This window comes from Typopeltis vanoorti, chromosome 10 (genome assembly GCF_054136105.1).
Source record: "Typopeltis vanoorti isolate ZY-2024b chromosome 10, IOZ_Tvanoo_1.0, whole genome shotgun sequence".
In the NCBI taxonomy this organism is placed as follows: domain Eukaryota; kingdom Metazoa; phylum Arthropoda; class Arachnida; order Uropygi; family Thelyphonidae; genus Typopeltis; species Typopeltis vanoorti.
The window spans coordinates 21,450,619-21,470,223 of record NC_143558.1 but is presented as its reverse complement, the minus strand read 5'-3'; the positions used below and the strand labels follow the sequence as shown (position 1 = coordinate 21,470,223).

The 19,605-nt window shown below is 34.1% G+C and overlaps 1 protein-coding gene across 1 annotated transcript in view; it reads right to left on the bottom strand.

Annotated features, from left to right (window-relative positions):
• Nucleotides 1-19,605, bottom strand: part of LOC150102216 (leucine-rich PPR motif-containing protein, mitochondrial-like) — a 394,112-nt gene that overhangs the window by 38,718 nt on the left and 335,789 nt on the right. Inside the window, exon 33 of the mRNA XM_090399109.1 lies at nt 17,190-17,302. Coding sequence (XP_090255235.1) covers nt 17,190-17,302 — 113 coding nt within the window. The remainder of the gene's footprint in view (nt 1-17,189; nt 17,303-19,605) is intronic.

The window sequence follows — 19,605 nt, the reverse complement described above, 5'->3', positions numbered from 1 at the left end:
GTTACCTGTTTGTGGCATGACTACAAACAGATCATGGACAGAAAAAAAAATATGAAAATAAATAGTATTTGCATTCTTCTTTTTTAAAAAAGGGCACATGATCTATTTAGATAGTGACGAAGCAACAACACCCTATTGTTGCTTCATGTCAATTTATATATATATACAGGGTGTTCGGGATAAATTTGACAGTTTCGTAAGGAAAAAGAAAATCTTCTTTGTATCTATTAAATTTAATGAATTGACAAAAAAACATTACAGGCAGAGTTAATTACAATACTATCAACAAGATTTACTCAAAATAACCACCATTAGCATCGATCACAGCTTCAATTCTGCTTCGGAACCTCGAACAAGCTGATGCTACAGTCTCCCTGGGAAGGGCCGCAAAAACTGTTTTAATTTTATCCATTAACTGGGCTTTTGTATTACTGGAAGTGCGATTGGTGTCTTTTTCAACTGCGCCCCATACAAAATAATCCATGGGGTTAAGGTCTGGGGAGTTTGGAGGCCAAACATTTGGACTGGTGAAGTCGTAGAAATTTTCAGACAACCATTTTTGACTTTTCCCAGAGGTGTGGCAAGGGGCCGAATCCTGCTGCCATACATACGGCCTACCATTGGCTACCCTTGTTATCCAGGGCTTGACTACAGTTAGCAACTCCACGAACAAAGCCCGAATTCCAATGCCAGGGTTCTTCAACACCTGTTCCTGCAGATTTGCAAGGAATTCTGCTGTACGAACGCAATCAGATCGTCTGCTAGGGATCTTTCTTCTTGCTACATCCTCGTAGTCACCATTGCAAGTCTCTAGTTCATGCCTGATTGTTTTTACTGTATTCAGGGAGCATTGGGCAGCAGTCGTAATATCCTTATTTTGATGGCGGGCACGAATCATCATGATACAAGTTATTCTCTTCCATGATTCAGGTGGGTTCCAGCTATCCATCCTTTCTGACATCTTGTATATGAATGAAGAAGGGTCCAAACTTTTAAATGAAGAGAAGTGTGTGTTAATACATGTAACTTACGGAAAAATATAATTAATTATAAATATGTCAAATTTATCCCGAACACCCTGTATATATATACACACACACACACCTAAACGAGTTTTATATATATATACACCTAAACCTCTTTTTACACGATAGATATTCCTAAAAATTACACATAAAAAGAACTACTGACTCCATAGAAAAAGTGAAGACTGGTTCCAAACCTGAAATATAAGCAAAATAATGAAAAAACAAACAAACATTAAATTCATTAGGATCATAAGATTTTTATTTACATTTCATAGAGAACACACACATACATATAATGAATTTTAATAACTTAAAAAGAAACATTAATTTCAGTTGTTTGCTAAGGATTGTATAAAAAAATTATGTTATTCGCTATCAGTTTCTGACAATAAAAGCGAAAGCTTTCGTTTTCGTGAGACTGTAATATCACTAGAACTACTAGATATGGTATTAAAGTCATCGACTTCTGCCTCAACTTGTGGAATTCTTCTTGTCATATCTTGAACAAAAGTACCACTGGTTGTTTCAGTAGTTTTAGGGATGAACTCAGTTATTAATCGCTGTGTTGATGCTTTAGATAAGTCACGATATAATTCTCTGTATGAAGACATTAACAACTTAAGCTCACGTGAAAACTTCCCAGCACGTTCTTCATTTGGATCATGTCGGGCAAAATAATTGTTTTTACTGTATTCAGGGAGCATTGGGCAGCAGTCGTAATATCCTTATTTTGATGGCGGGCACGAATCATCATGATACAAGTTATTCTCTTCCATGATTCAGGTGGGTTCCAGCTATCCATCCTTTCTGACATCTTGTATATGAATGAAGAAGGGTCCAAACTTTTAAATGAAGAGAAGTGTGTGTTAATACATGTAACTTACGGAAAAATATAATTAATTATAAATATGTCAAATTTATCCCGAACACCCTGTATATATATACACACACACACACCTAAACGAGTTTTATATATATATACACCTAAACCTCTTTTTACACGATAGATATTCCTAAAAATTACACATAAAAAGAACTACTGACTCCATAGAAAAAGTGAAGACTGGTTCCAAACCTGAAATATAAGCAAAATAATGAAAAAACAAACAAACATTAAATTCATTAGGATCATAAGATTTTTATTTACATTTCATAGAGAACACACACATACATATAATGAATTTTAATAACTTAAAAAGAAACATTAATTTCAGTTGTTTGCTAAGGATTGTATAAAAAAATTATGTTATTCGCTATCAGTTTCTGACAATAAAAGCGAAAGCTTTCGTTTTCGTGAGACTGTAATATCACTAGAACTACTAGATATGGTATTAAAGTCATCGACTTCCGCCTCAACTTGTGGAATTCTTCTTGTCATATCTTGAACAAAAGTACCACTGGTTGTTTCAGTAGTTTTAGGGATGAACTCAGTTATTAATCGCTGTGTTGATGCTTTAGATAAGTCACGATATAATTCTCTGTATGAAGACATTAACAACTTAAGCTCACGTGAAAACTTCCCAGCACGTTCTTCATTTGGATCATGTCGGGCAAAATAATTGCCTAAATTACTGGTCAGTTTAAGACCTTCTTTAATTATATCAGCAGTAAAAGTAGGATTATCTTGATCATTATCATTAACTTCTTCGCTTTCAGGAGTCTCAGAAAAACAATCTCCACTATTTCGTCTTCGCTAAGAGGTTTATCAATTAACAATTCTTCGATATCTGCCGACATAAGATCATCGAATCCTTCTCTGCCAATTTCACATGCCAAACTTATTATTTTGGGGAATTCTGTAGTATGAGTGAAGGGAACAGAAGCATTCTCTTTAACATTTAAAATGCGGGCTAGATAGCTTTCCAGCATGCATTCGTAATTTCTGGTCTCAATTCAGATAACGATAATCGAACCTGATTAATACAATCTATAATTGAAAATTTTTTCCACACATCCATAACTGACACTGTTCCATCATCATTTAGCTTGTTCAAAATGTACTGAAATGCTCGTGTGACATAATATGTTTTAAAAGTCGCAATTATGCCCTGATCTAGAGGTTGTAGCAATGATGAGGTATTGGGCAGCAGAAAAAAAAATTGCACATTTGGGTGTTCTATGGCAGGATGACCGGGTGCATTATCAAGAATCGAAAGAACTTTAAATTCAAGACCCTTTTCATTCAAATAGCATCTAACTTCTGGCACAAAATTTTTCTGGAACCACTCAGCGAAAATATCAATGGTCACCCAAGCTTTTTTCTTGGCCATCCAATGAACTGGCAATTTTTGAAAATCTACACCTTTCATTGTCCGTGGTCATAATGATCAATTTATGAGCAGTGGTTTTAACATCCTATCTCCTAAAGCGTTCAAACAAAATAGGAGTGTTATGCAATCCTCTGCTGCTTTCAACCCACTAACAGTTTTTTTGCAATTTTGATACGTAAGTTCTGTTTGGCATTTTTTTCCAGAAAAGGCCAGTTTCATCCATATTCCAAAACTTGTTCATGAGTGCAACCTCCATCTTCAATTATTTTAGCAAGTTTTTGTGGAAATGCTTTAGCAGCTGTTTCATCAGCAGAAGCCGTTTCACCTTGTGATCCATATAGATAATGAATAACAGAGGGGATAATGCACATCCTTGTCTCACACCAGATTTAACATTAAACCATCTTCGTGTGCTTCCTTCAATTCTAACTGCTGACTTGCAACTCAAATAAAGACTAAGTATTGCTTGATATAATGCCCCATTGACACCATATAACTGTAGCGTATTGAATAGCTTCTCTCATGGCAGCTTGTCATATGCCTTTTCCAGATCAACAAAACCTAAATACAGATCTTTGTTATATTCCCATGATTTTTCAACTATTTGTTGTAAAGTGAAGATCTGATCCTGACAGCCTTTATTTGGCCTGAATCCAGCTTGTTCTTCACCAAGCTTTTCTTCAACAATTCTTCTCAACTGTTTCTCAAGTATACTTGCATAAATCTTACCAGGAACACTCAGTAGGGAAATACCTCTGCAATTCTCACATTCAGTTTTATTTTTTCCTTTTTTATATAATGGGTAGTATTAGAGCTCTACTCCAATCATTGGGAATTCGTCCCTCTGTCCAGGACTTCTGAACTATGCAGTGCAGCCACTGTAAGATTTTTATACCACCATACTTCAGCATTTCTGGTCGAATGTCATCTACTACTGCTGCCTTTCCATATTTCAAGCCTTTGATAGAAAATTTAAAAAAAAATAATTTTTTTATGTTCAATTTTAATTATTTATACTTTTAATTCTTTCAATCTACTTGTATATACCACCATTTTCTTGTTTAATCCTTTATTCAAGTGTAAGCAAACAAAATTTATGTGCAATCTTTGTTTGCTTTTACTTGGATAAAGGATTAAACAAGAAAATAATTCTTAGAAAGTTTAATTTATAAACAAGTGAAAACACTTTCTACAGTATATAGAAGTTGTTCACATCATAACAAATACCTCAGCATCCCATGATGCAAAAACATTATGGGAGGGGTCACTACCCAGATCAGTTACAAACATACGGTTTGAATGAAACCGTATGTTGGCAATGTATTGTCTAACCAATGATGCTCATTCATTTACTGAAGTCTCCATTGAGTTTTAAAAGAGGTATACCGTGAGTAGACATATCGATACAAAATAAATAAATAATCTAAAAAAAAAAAAAAAAAATTTTTTTTTTTTTTAGGAAAGTTATTGACCTTTTTTAATTATCTTACACCAGCTACTTAGATGGCGCTTTTTGGAATTGTCAGTTAGTGTTTAATTTTGAGCTTAATGTACTGAAGATGCCTGTGACACACAGGCGAAAATTATACTATTAAATAATCTTTCTACGTGAGTTTTTTCCGTTATTTATTTTGTATCTCCATTGAGTGGATAGCTTAAATATTCTTGTACTTTTTATTGTACTGTGATTTACAGGATTAAACAATTAAGCAAAAGAAGGATATGAGTAACACACCCACTCAAATGTAACAAGACTGATCTCACGATGAAATTGAATATTAAGAATTACAAAAGCGATCAGGGCATTGCAAGCCTATCAAGTAACTTTAAACTGGCAAGATCAGCTTCAAATACACTTGTTAAGGACAAAGTTGATTGAAAGAACACTAAATTATCTGAACCATGTGAAATCCATTATTATAAATGTCTTAAATTGTTTTTAAATGATGTTTTAAATTTATGATTTTCTTTATTTTATGTCATTTACAAACAGAATAATTTATTTAAAATCCCCCCCTTTTTTAGTGGTTATTTATTTAGCATTTGATGATACAACAACCATGAGGTCCTTTTTACAAGGAAGTATGGCACCATCTCAATCCCCCTATAATTTTATCCGGGCTCATGACTGGCATAGCTGATGAATCAGGCCTATGGCTGGGTCTTAAGTATTCCTGCTGTAATCTGCATGTGTTCAAGGGGCCAGTTTGCCTGTTCTGGGGGAAGAAAAACCCAAGCTTCTGGTGAAAAAAACCCCCTACCTCCATATATATATATATATTTGTAATTCTCGTGGAAAGGCTTAGACGTTGGTTATACATTCTTACTAAATAACTTAAAGTAATTACAACATACAACAGAATATATATTAAAATAAATTTTAATACACTTCCAATATTTCAGCAATGGCATGTTGCCATTATCACAGGAACTTAAATACAAGACATGTGCATGCAGACACAACACACAGTAAATGAGGAACGAAGCAGGAAGCAAGCTATTCTTTCTCCTAAAAGTCCTGATGGTGCCCCTAGCGAGCAATGTTGGTATTCTTGGCCGATTGGGCTGAAGGTCTTCTGACGTAGGTTTCCCAAATTTGGGGCAGTCTCATGCAACCAAATTTGTTGCGGTTTGGATTGTTTCTTAGGGCTGAGGCTGATCCCATGAATAGCCTTTTGTATTTGAATTTACTACGGTGTATTATCGTGGCTTTCTTCCACCGTATTCTATGGTAGGTATCCAGCGCATGGTCTGCAAGACCAGAGTGGCTGTATTGGTGAAAACGGATGTAGTTCTTGTGTTCTGAAATCCTAATGTTAGCTGTCCTGTCTGTTTGGCCAAAGTAGGACAGCTTAAAACTGCAAGGGACTTGATATACACCAGGTCTGGGGGGGGGGGTAATGCCTGTTCTGGGGGAAGAAAAACCCAAGCTTCTGGTGAAAAAAAACCCCTACCTCCATATATATATATATATATATTTGTAATTCTCGTGGAAAGGCTTAGACGTTGGTTATACATTCTTACTAAATAACTTAAAGTAATTACAACATACAACAGAATATATATTAAAATAAATTTTAATACACTTCCAATATTTCAGCAATGGCATGTTGCCATTATCACAGGAACTTAAATACAAGACATGTGCATGCAGACACAACACACAGTAAATGAGGAACGAAGCAGGAAGCAAGCTATTCTTTCTCCTAAAAGTGCTGATGGTGCCCCTAGCGAGCAATGTTGGTATTCTTGGCCGATTGGGCTGAAGGTCTTCTGACGTAGGTTTCCCAAATTTGGGGCAGTCTCATGCAACCAAACTTGTTGCGGTTTGGATTGTTTCTTAGGGCTGAGGCTGATCCCATGAATAGCCTTTTGTATTTGAATTTACTACGGTGTATTATCGTGGCTTTCTTCCACCGTATTCTATGGTAGGTATCCAGCGCATGGTCTGCAAGACCAGAGTGGCTGTATTGGTGAAAACGGATGTAGTTCTTGTGTTCTGAAATTCTAATGTTAGCTGTCCTGTCTGTTTGGCCAAAGTAGGACAGCTTAAAACTGCAAGGGACTTGGTATACACCAGGTCTGGGGGGGGGGGGGTTAATGCCTGTTCTGGGGGAAGAAAAACCCAAGCTTCTGGTGAAAAAAACCCCCTACCTCCATATATATATATATATATTTGTAATTCTCGTGGAAAGGCTTAGACGTTGGTTATACATTCTTACTAAATAACTTAAAGTAATTACAACATACAACAGAATATATATTAAAATAAATTTTAATACACTTCCAATATTTCAGCAATGGCATGTTGCCATTATCACAGGAACTTAAATACAAGACATGTGCATGCAGACACAACACACAGTAAATGAGGAACGAAGCAGGAAGCAAGCTATTCTTTCTCCTAAAAGTCCTGATGGTGCCCCTAGCGAGCAATGTTGGTATTCTTGGCCGATTGGGCTGAAGGTCTTCTGACGTAGGTTTCCCAAATTTGGGGCAGTCTCATGCAACCAAATTTGTTGCGGTTTGGATTGTTTCTTAGGGCTGAGGCTGATCCCATGAATAGCCTTTTGTATTTGAATTTACTACGGTGTATTATCGTGGCTTTCTTCCACCGTATTCTATGGTAGGTATCCAGCGCATGGTCTGCAAGACCAGAGTGGCTGTATTGGTGAAAACGGATGTAGTTCTTGTGTTCTGAAATTCTAATGTTAGCTGTCCTGTCTGTTTGGCCAAAGTAGGACAGCTTAAAACTGCAAGGGACTTGGTATACACCAGGTCTGGGGGGGGGGGGGGTTAATGGAGCTGATAAGGGATGCCAATTTTTTATAAATTTTTTTTTAAATTGTGGTTTGGAGTTTGAGTTCTTTTTTAAATTCTCAAATTTTTTGATATGTCGTTCCCGTATTTTTTTAAATTCTTTATCTGCAGCAGTGCACGAGATGTCGTATAAAATAGACCAAATCCCGTGGTTTAAGGTGCTGAAAAGTTGAATTTGACACAGTTTGGGATTACTTGGTTATCCTGGCAATGTTTTAGGAAAGCGAGATGATTCAATTATCTTGATAGCTTCAACTTCATTTTACTGTAATGGCAAACCTTACATGCAATGGAATCTCCGTGGATTATCGTAATTCTCGTGGAAATTATTAATTAATTAATTAAACATCAATTAAACATAAACATCATTAAATTAATTTGTGCTGATTTTCATTGCCATATCCCATTAATATTTAATTAATAAAAATTAATAAAATTTATATTATTATTATAAGTACAGGTGGTGACCCTCGTATAACGCGGATGTTAGGTTCCATGGAAATTCCGCGTTATGTGAGACTCAGATCATATAGAAAAAGTAGGGTTATGTTCCGAAATCTTTTTTTTTTTTAAATTATATGAACAACAATGACATACCCAACAAAAATATATTTTTATTTAATTCGGGTAATTCATGTAAGTTAAGAAAACATATAAACTATGAAATTAATACATAGTATAAACTTATAAAATTACAAATTTTACGTAAACGTCATCATACATAATGCATAAATGTTTTAGACAAAATAAAATAAAGTGCATATTTTAATCGTCATCAATGTCTTCAAAACTAACATTTTGTAGATGTTCTTTATTTACGAGTGGCCGGGCGTCGTCATCACTTGGACATCATTTGTATAATTCTCATTGCATACTTAAGCTGATTTAGTTATCAAGAAGTCACGAACAAGACCTTGCTTACCACTTATGCTGCAATTATTTATTCAGTTCCTAATACGAGACTATACAAATATCCAATTGTCTCGTGAATTTTCCAGATCACTCCACATAGAGATCATCATCCATAAAATAACTTTCTTGCTAAGTTCAATCCTTCTGTTAATTTCTTTCAACTGAATTCTTTAACGGATTCATCACAATCAGAATCTTCAGCAGAACTTTCCTCGCCATTTGGTTCGATGTCATCTAGTAATTGTACCAGTTCTCCCTCATTTAAATCTGTTTTGTCATCAATTAATTCACTAATTTCGTTTTCAACCATATCGCAAAAGCCCTCTAAGTGGCTATTACTATAAATTTTCTACATAAAAAAGCATTACATATTGTATATGTAACTCACCAGAAAATAAAGTGCTAAGCTTGAGATTAACACTTATGATTTTTTAATGCCCTTTCCTGGCAAAAAACAAAGATAATTTTCAATGATAAACACTTTATACGGTAAACAATTGACGTACATGCGTACTAAAGGGTATTTCCCCTAATATAAATTCGATACTTATAACCACATCCACGATACGGGCAGACACAAATTTAATGAAGATAAAATTTGATTTTTAAGTTGCGAGATGAAAAATATATGAAAAGATAAATAGTTACTACAATTTGTAAGTGTGTTATATCAAAACCGCACTGTATAAGTACTGCGTTGAACAAGGGTTACTAGAATTTGTAGACCACATTATATCGAAATCACGTTGTATAGGTACCACGTTATATGAGGGTTACCTGTACTTACAAGTGAATGCAGACTTTTTCTCCTGTGTGCTGATAGTTTTCCCCTCCTTATGTACATTCTGGAGATTGCTTTGTGGGCTGGAGTTGGATGAATCACTATCTGTTGCGTCACAAACACCTTCAATAGGATATTTCTTAACACCAAAATTAAACAAAGTCCCTTGTCTCTTATTCGTATTAAAATTTAAATCTGTAGGCCTATTACTTTTAAAAAATCACAGCACTACGGTTTCGAATCAAGCATGTGGATAATGCCTTAAGTGACAATATTACTGGATATCGATTAACTTTAGATATCATCAAAGATCCAGAAAAATCTCTCTCCCTCACTGCAAATATAATTCGAGAAGATCTTGAACTGTGCAATAAATTCGAAAATCATTTTCTTGTTAAGGACACAAATTCTGAAGAGCCTTTAAATTCTAATGTGAGCTGAAGAACTGTATGTCTGGATATCGCGAGCTGTATAAAAATTAATGAAATCATCATTGCAAAGTTTAATCACTGATTACATTGTCAGAAGAAAAAAATCAGCAGAGAACGATAGTGAAACTAATTCTGTTTGTGAAGAACCATTGCCTTTACCATACAGATATGATGCGTTGATCATCTCTTCTGGTGATGAAAGTGATTTTGCACTAGTTCACAAACATTGCTGTATATTGTCTAATAGTGATTTTCCTGAATTTTCATAAACTTTTTGATGCGATTTTAGGTTTATTTTAATTGATTGCTTCGGTTTTATGAGGTTTAAGAAACTTACAGAACGTGTCCCTAATTTTTCAACGGAAGTTAGGCCTTTTTTTTGTGCGATTTTTTATATGCGGTTTTCTGTGGAACGTATCTACCACATAAAAAGAGACCCGACTGTATATAATTGAGACCAGATAAAGGTTCCTCACGTCACTGAGAGGAATCGAACCCAGATCTTTCCAACCAAAGGGCTTCATTTATACCGACTGAGCTACAGAGGCTCTTTTTTAGTGTTAACATCACATTATGAACAGTTCTATCTTATATAGTTAACCTCTATCAGATACAATAAACTTTGGAGGCTGATCCAACTTATTCAACTGACCCATAAGTCAGGGACTGCCTGTACTCTGGATCACAGATAGTGGTAGAAAGCTTGTTACAAAGTATATTATAGTTGACAATGTTATATTTTGGTTTTAATCCTTATCTAAGCATAAGCAAAGAAAGTGTTTGTGTGTGTTAAATATCTTCAAAACTAGTCTACTTGTATATAAAAGCTGCTGACTTCATATCAATTACCTCACTTTTCTTGTTGAGTATAACATAATTTTTGTTGAAAGTCCCCCCCCCACTCACTTGGTTATACTATAAATTAAAGATGCCAAGAAATTATATTCTTAGTTTAATCCTTTACCTAAGTGGAAGCAAAGTTTGCATGAAGTATCCAGGGGCTAAAAACATCACCATCAATTGCATAGTATCCCATAATGCAAAGCACACCTCTTTTAGGTTGTGTATAATACTATATATTATAAGAAGGGCTAATACCCAGAGTGGTTTCAACTTTAATTTTTCATTAATTTATAACATGCTTTGTAACCAAGTGGAAAAACTTTTATCATAATTCATGATGAATTATGATGAGTGAATTCAAGAGTGAATTTTTGTTATAGCATCCTGCATCAAAGGATTCAAGTGTTGTAAAATTATACAAAGCTTTTCAAGGGGATTTCATAATCTGGTCCTACAGACAATACAATTAGAGTATTGATGAATAAGGTTTAAAAGAACTGGATCTGCATGTGATGAGGAGAGAAGTGGATGCTTATAAATGCATATGTTTTTATGTAAAAAAGAATAAATATATATGGCATAATGAAATTTAATTGAAATCACATGGTTTCTCCACAATATGCAGTGACTTTTAGGATACACCGTATAGTAAAAATTTGAATAATTAAAAATGTCACAGAAGAAAACTGACTATATTTAATCAAGAGTCTATTAGTGGTACAGGCAACTGTAACTATAACAAACTAACGAAAAGTCCCAACTAAACTCCTATAGGCACAACGTTATACTAAAAAAAATTCATTATAGCAAATATCTACTATAACAAGCAATTCCTGTGGTACACAGCAGTTTGTAATAGTGAGAGCAACTATACAGTAAATAAAGTTGTGATATCAATGTTAACAATGAAATCTGAATTTCAAGGATTTTTGTTTTTTAAACGCTAAAGATTTAAAACAAACAGAATATTTCATAAAAGTAGAGGAGTTAACTTGAGCAGAGTAAGTGGCTAACTGTTTGGCAAGTTTAAGTGTGACTTTTTATACTATCAACTATAACTTAATGCCAAGAAATTTTCTTGGCTTAATGCTTTATCCATGTATAAGCAAACAAAGTGTGCATGTGAAGTAACTTCATGCTTGGGTAACTTGTATATATAGAGGGTAATAACTTCACATCGTTTGCCTTAGTATCCCATAATGCAAAGCACATATCCTTATGGACATGTATAATACTATGCATTATGGGAAGGTTCGCTGCCTAGACTGATTTCAACCTTTATTGAGGTCGAATCAGTGGGGGCCAGAACCAGAAGTGATACCAAGGTTGAAGTAATGCACAAGTCATATTTCCATATACAAGTAGCCAAAAGATGTCAAACCTAATTATTAAAATACCCCAGATTAGATAATAATACTCTGGATTAGGCTCTTACTGATGAGACCTCAATAAAGGTCAAAACCAGTCTGGGTAGTGACCCTTTCCATAATGCATAGCATTATACATGTCCATAAGGATATGTGCTTTGCACTATGGGATAATGCAAAGCACATATCCTTATGGACATGTATAATGCTATACATGTCCAAGCTTTGCATTATAGGATACTAAGGCAAGTGATGTGATGTCATTAGCCTCTATATACGAGTTGCTCAGTTGTGAAGTTACTTCATGCATAAACTTTGCTTACACTTGGATAAAGGATTAAACCAAGAATATAATTTCTTGGCATCTTTAATTTATTGTATAACCAAGTGGAAAAAGCTTCAACATACTATCAACTACTTATCCTCTTTATACCCCATGGTACATAAGGCCGAGATTTGTTTCTTCCAGCTATGTCTTGTGCCTCTAATTATACTTCTCTGGCTCTCCCGATCACCCATTCTTCTTTCCTTTTCTGTCATTCTCTGCCAAATTAGTTCAGGTCTTATCCTTTTACTTTTTAGTTCCAAGATCCATGTTAAAGTTACTCTTGGAATCTCTCTCTCTGTGTTGACCATTCTCAGTACATGTCCTATCCAATTCCACCCCACCCCACTGGTGATACTTTTTTGCTTCAGTATGTAATTCATTGTTTATTATATGCTGGAGCCAAAACCTTTTTAATATTTTACACAAACACTTTGTTTGAAACTATTTAACTTCTTGTTTTTTGGTCAATTTCCATGTCTCAGATCAATATATTATTCAATTTTCTGAAATCATCTCATCTCCCTTTTCCCCTCTTTTATCTTGCAGTATCAAGGTTTAATTAATCATCGAACCTCAAACCGTTCACGGGATAAGGTGGTCAGCCACACGCCCCGGTGTATCCTATGTCCATAATGTTGAGTTCTCAAGGCCGGTTTGCCTGCTTTATGGGATGAAAAACCCAGGATAAACTTGGGGGACAGGGGGGGGGTAGGAAACCCTACTGTCCATGCCCAAAACAGGCTAAGGAATATTAACTTGGCTATGGCTGAGGAAGATAGTTCAGCTCCTCATGTCACCAATGGGAATCGAACCTAGGACACTCCTTCCCCAGGCATATGGTTGTTGCGAAGTGCACAGCCACTAGGCTAACCGCACGGACCGGTAGGTATTTGCTTTTGCCAATCTTTGCATCATATCCCATGTCAGCTCCACCTTCAGTATCAACACTAGTTCCCAAGTATGTAAACTCTTCACTTCCTACTGCATGTTTCAATTTCTTTATAGCATATGCTGTTCAATTTAAGAACATTTGTTTTAATAATTTTTTTTTTTCTTTTCAGAGCAATATTTTCAGGTATTTGGGATTTAGCAAACCAAACTGTAATTTGAATTGGCTTAAACTAAAGACAACAATAGCACAACAAGAAAATATGTCATACTGGCTGGGATGTTACCAGCTAAAAAAAAATTTAACTTAGCATCTGAGAGCTGAGTTAGAAAAAAAAAAAGTTGAGACTACATATACGAGTTCTGAGAAAAATTACAGACCCTAATTTTTCTCAGAACAGGTGTTAGTTCTGAGAAATTCATTTAATCATATTAAATGCCAGAATTTAATATGATTCTGGCATTAATGACAGAATCATATTAAACATGAAGACATTATAAATGGTAACTGATGTTGTAAGCATTCAGGATTGTATAAGAAGAGTTGATCTCAGGTGGTATGACCACTTAAACAGAATGGAAGAAAAAAAGACCAAGAGGAAGAATGAGATCTAGGTGGAATGAAGTAATTAGAGCTGCCTAAGAAGGCTAACATACAATATCTGACAATACCCCGAGTCCTGACAGATAGCAGATTCGTTTTGAGGAAAACTGTTGATACAAAGTTAGTAATAACATCAACTTTTCATGTGGTACTATTATAGTATAACATATACTCCATGAAGATACATATCAGGAATTTGATTATGATAATGATGTATTCAATGTCTGCTGGAAAAATACTCAGAACTATATCATAATTATCAACAAAAATCAGATAGTAGTATGTTCTAGAATTTATCATGGATATTGATAGAGACAGTCAAAATTCTTATCCATCAATAAGAAGTATGCAGACTCCTGAACTCTCCACTCAAAAAATATCCAATGTTTTCTGCTAAAGGAATGTTCAACCAAACTATCCATCAATAAGAATCAGCCTAAGAAAGGCATTTATAAATTATTATATACAGATACTTTATCTCATGTAACCCTACCAGGATGGAATTTCTACTTGCATCACTTCTTCATTAAAAGATTTAGTTAGGGCTGTTCACAAACCAATCCAAAAGTATGCAGACTCCTGAACTCTCCACTCAAAAAATATCCAATGTTTTCTGCTAAAGGAATGTTCAACCAAACTGGTTAGTCCTTTGATATTTGTATAATTTGAGTCTTAGTTCAGGAAAGATCCCACAGAAACAGAAACAATGTATGATAATCCATTGCATAAGAGTGATGCAAAGCCTGATGTGTCCAACTGCTGACTTATTTTAGAGAAGTTAGTAAGAATCTGAATAAAGAAATGGGTAGACAAAGAAGCTATACAGTTGACCCTTGAAGAACGAGGGTTTGAACTACATGGTTCCACTTATACATGTTTTTTTTTTAAATAAATATATTGGAAATTTTTTTGAGATTTGCAACAATTTAAAAAACTCAGATGAACCGAGTAGCTTAGAAATATTGAAAAAATTAAGAAAAAGTTAGATATGTCATGAATGCATAACATGTGTAAATACTACTCTATTTTATCATTTACTACAATAAAGAATACACAAGTCTATTATAAAAAATTAAAATTTATCAAAACCTATGCACACAAACACTTACAGACCTACATGGCCATTTGCAGTATTAAATCATACTGCACAAAATTAACTCTTATTAATTAGTTAAACTAATTCATTAGCATAAAATAAAATTTTATAATGATTCATTCATTAGTACATAGGCTAAGCTACCACAAAGCAATCATATTGTTGCTTCTTCATTATCAATGCATGAATCATTATACCTGTAAATAAATATGAATTTCTTTTTCAGATTATCTTTTCATTTCTGATGTCTAGTATTAGTAATACATATAACACCTACAGTGTTTAGTAGATGTTATACGTATTACTGATATAGGTACTGACAGACATACGATTCATCTTGTAAACAGACGATGTAAACTTACGGTATCGATAAATACAGTACTGTAAATATATTTTCGCTGCCTTATGATTTTCTTTAATAACATTTTCTGTTCTCTAGTTTACTTTATTATAAGAATATAGTATATAATACATCTATGCCATACAAAACATGTATTAATCGACTGTTTATGTTATCAGTAAGGCTTCCAGCCAACAGTAGGCTATTAGTAGTTAAGCTTTTGGAAAGTCAAAAGTTCTATGCAGATTTTTGAACAATGTCGGGAGTTGGCACCCTTAACCCCCATGTTGTTCAAGGGTCAACTGTATTTTGCAAGGAAAAGCATGGGTTAAAGGGAAGTCAGGTCTGAGCAATCTGCTCATATTTTATAATAACGTTATGGATGAGTTGGTTAAAAGGAATGGTACAATATGATACTGTTGACCTTTGCTAAAGCATATAACAGGATACCACATGAACGGCTGTTGCATAAACTGGAGAACTTGGGATTGTAATGTAAACTATTGGGATAAGTGGTATATCTCAGGGATCAGTTCTTGGATCTCTAGTTTGATCTACATATCAATGATATTCAAAAGGGTCTGACAGGAGATAGTCAACTGTTTGGTTGATGATGCAAAGATAGACAGGGTAGAGATGCTACTAATATACAACATAAAGTCATAGTGATTTGAATAGGTTGAAAGGTTCAAACCAAATGATAACGGCTATCAATTTAATGTTAGTAAGTTATGCACTTTGTCATGAAATATACAATGGCATATTATATTGGTGGGATTATGTTTGGAGCAACTAATGAAGCTAGAAATCTTAGAGTTATAATGGGCAAGAATTTGAAGTTCAAGGGTCACATATCAAAAAATTTAAACACAATCTACAGGATAATTGCAATATTGAAACAAACATTGGCACATAAAGATATTGGAGGTCATCTTGTTGAAAGGAACAAACCTTGCCATGACTGCTTCACAGATTTAGTCTCCTGAATTTAGGAGAGGATAAAGTGGAAAGGCTGTAAAGAACAGTTAAAAGATGATAATGGGATTACAGAATGCAGATTATGAGGATAGATTGAGAGTGTTTTTTGAAAGAGGTCTTTTGAGAAGGCATTTTACAATATCAGTTGATAAATTTTTCATTATATGGAAGGTGGGGAGAGGATAAGGGACTTTGACGGAAGTTCAATTTGTGTGCAGTTATGAAAGTCATGAGAGCTAGATTTTTCTCTCACAAAACCATGAGTGAATGGAATAGTTTGCCAGTTAAAGTAATGAGTGCATCTAGTGTGAACGAATTGAAGAAAAGGTATGGCAGCTGAATATGTCAGAGAGTGACTAGGCAAGCTCTACAGTCAGCTGTTTCAACGCTAAGGGGATAGCAGATGCTCTTGGGAATCTGCTCCTTTGGAGTACCACCACACCAGTAGGAATCTCTCTCTTAATCTCGTTCCTCAGTGTCAACCTGTCCAGTTTGGGAGGCTGTGATGGTACACTACTACCAACATAGTTCAATACATCCTTGAAAGACAAGAGCCTATCATCACCTCAAGAAATAATTTTTCAGAAATAATATTCTTATGACTACTGTCACTTTAAGGAAACATCATATATATATACATTTAGGAAAAGAAGAATGGAAATTGAACCTGCCTTCTATGAATGTCTAGCAGTGAATGCCAAGGTTCAAAATTAAAATATCAACAGCAGCAATATGTTTTGGCATGAGTTGTATATTGTGTATAATCACATTTCACTGATGTGTTTTGGTTTAGAATTTCCCTTAAAAAAGTCCTGCTACAAGAATTAATTTTATTTTGGACAATTAAGAGATGATTCTTGTAATACAGAATAATGTACACAATTATTAAATTGCAAGGATTTTAGTCTCAAAGAAAGTTAACTAGAAGACAATAGTAATTTAAAATTATCCAGTGCTTATAATAGAAAAACAAAACACAACTGAATCTTACAAACTTCATTACCTGAAATATTTTCTCAGCAGTCTCATAATTTTCTTCTTCCATGCAACTTATCCAAACCAAATTGTTAGGTACATGAAAACCCATTTCAGAAAATTTCTCTGCCAAATGAATTACTATTAAAAGAGAAATTAAAAAAAAAAAAATTCTTATCAGAATAATTTAATTGATTCTTTTCAAATAGTATATTATGTGCAAACTAAGTTTCCATGTTAAATTGCAATATCACATGCATGTTATATGTAATTATTGATAGAATAACTGATTAATTTGACATGCTAAACTTTCTTAACTTTAATTTAATGTTAAATTTCTGAATTAATTTTTAATAGGGATATTTCTTTCCCTTAAAAAGCAGGAGTATACAAAAAAGTTAGATGAATAGGAAGTATTTATATTATGGTAGAAAAAACTTCTATCAGAATTTTAGTAATCAAATTATGTACAGAAAAGTTTTACAAAAGTAATATTAATAATACAAGAGCAATTTCAGAAGTTATGTAAACTGCTTGCCTAGCTATTGGGATGATGTCATGGTTAACACCTTCACAACAGCTATAAGACACACTCTGAGAAAAAAAAACAACATATAGACATTTTCTGTTTCTGATGTTCCTGTTCTATAAAATAAAGACTTCAAAATAAACGAAGAATCTGACTAGAGTCAGAAATTGCACAATGATCAACATTCATGCATTACATACACCATGCTTTTCTGAGGTCAGAAAAGCATTAAATATGATCAAAAACAGATACGATGAAAGAAACATGATCAAATTGCAAATAATGAAGCAAACATCAATCACATATCTATAACTAGACATTTTATAGGAATGTGTGGTAGTAATAACACTTGAAGAAAAGGGTTAACACATGCAAAGGAAACTAAACAATGTTGAAAAATTGCAAATTCATCATGCTTGTTTTCCATGGATCTATGGCCTTCCCAAGGTGCACAAATCTGGTTATCCTATGTCCAATAGTTGACTGCATAGGTTTTCTTACTAATTTAGCTAAATAACTTTTGAATCCTCTTCAAAATCTCACTGGCCCAAACCAACTCTTACATCAAAAACAGTTTTGATTTCAAGGAGAAAATTAAAGATATTCATTTGCTTATGTTGAAATCATGGTTGCTTTTGATGTGGTTCCTCTATTTGCAAACACATCTCTCCAAGAAACTTCAGTTTTTTACGAGGACATTTTTGAATTGTTTATATTTACCATCAATGCAGGATACTTGACATGGCAGAATAAACTGTATAAGCAAACAGAAGACACAGCCATTAGCAGTCCTATCTCACCTTCTTTGGCTGATTACTTTGTGGAATATATGAAAAGCCAACATTTTAACACCATTTTCCCTTAACCTCATACCTGGCTATGTTTTGTTGGTGATATGTTTGCAGTCTGGTCCCACTCTGAAACAGATTTACTTCAGTTTTTTGGACAGGATAAACTTATAACTCACTTGCATCAAGTTCACTATTGAATATGAATCTAATAATAGTTTTTCCTTCCTGGATGCCTTAATAATCCAGAACTCTATAGGCAATATTGGATTTTCCATCTACAGGAAGCCTTCTTTCACTGGTGGGTATAGCCATCCAGCTTCACACCATTCTTTACAAAAGACATGTATTATCAAAAGTCTTGTACACAAAGCATGCACAGACTTCATTTTATTAGAAGGATTAATAAAATATGAATCACATTGTCATGTAATAAATATATAGAAACCACCATCTAGAAAATAATTGATAATTATCATCCTTCAACCAGATTACAATCTAATGTTAAGAGAATTTCCATACGCTACCTTAAAAATCTTTTGAACAGCATGGTTTCTCTGTAAATACAATCTGTACAATCTGCAATCCTATCTCCAAGTTTTGGAAAGTAATTGTCATAAACTGTTCATAAATTATGTTATTTTATTATTTTTTATTAATTATTTTTGAATTACACAACTATTCCTGGTTACCAGGAACTTTAATAGCGTTTTCTCTTGTTCACTCAGCTGCAACCGAGACATATGGAAGTATACTCATGCTGTCTGATTCATTCTTGTGTCATCGTCATGATCAAATTCCTGCCACGTACCCTCAAGGGGTGTACAGGATATGATAGAACGACATGAAAAATTTACATCATTACTAACTTTCTATCTACAATTTTCCTCCAAATCAGTATGTTACTTGTCAAGACTCCAACATTATCAGATCTTATATTTCTATTGTCTAAGGCACTTTGTACCATATCAATCCACCTATATCTTGGTCTTCCTCTGGGTCATTTTCAGGGAGAAAATATCACTATCAACAATAACATAGTCAATGAGACTTTTCTTATTCCTTGCCTCTTCTCTCCATGTGAATTTGTGTACATTTTTATGTTGGAACATGGTGTTAGTAATAAC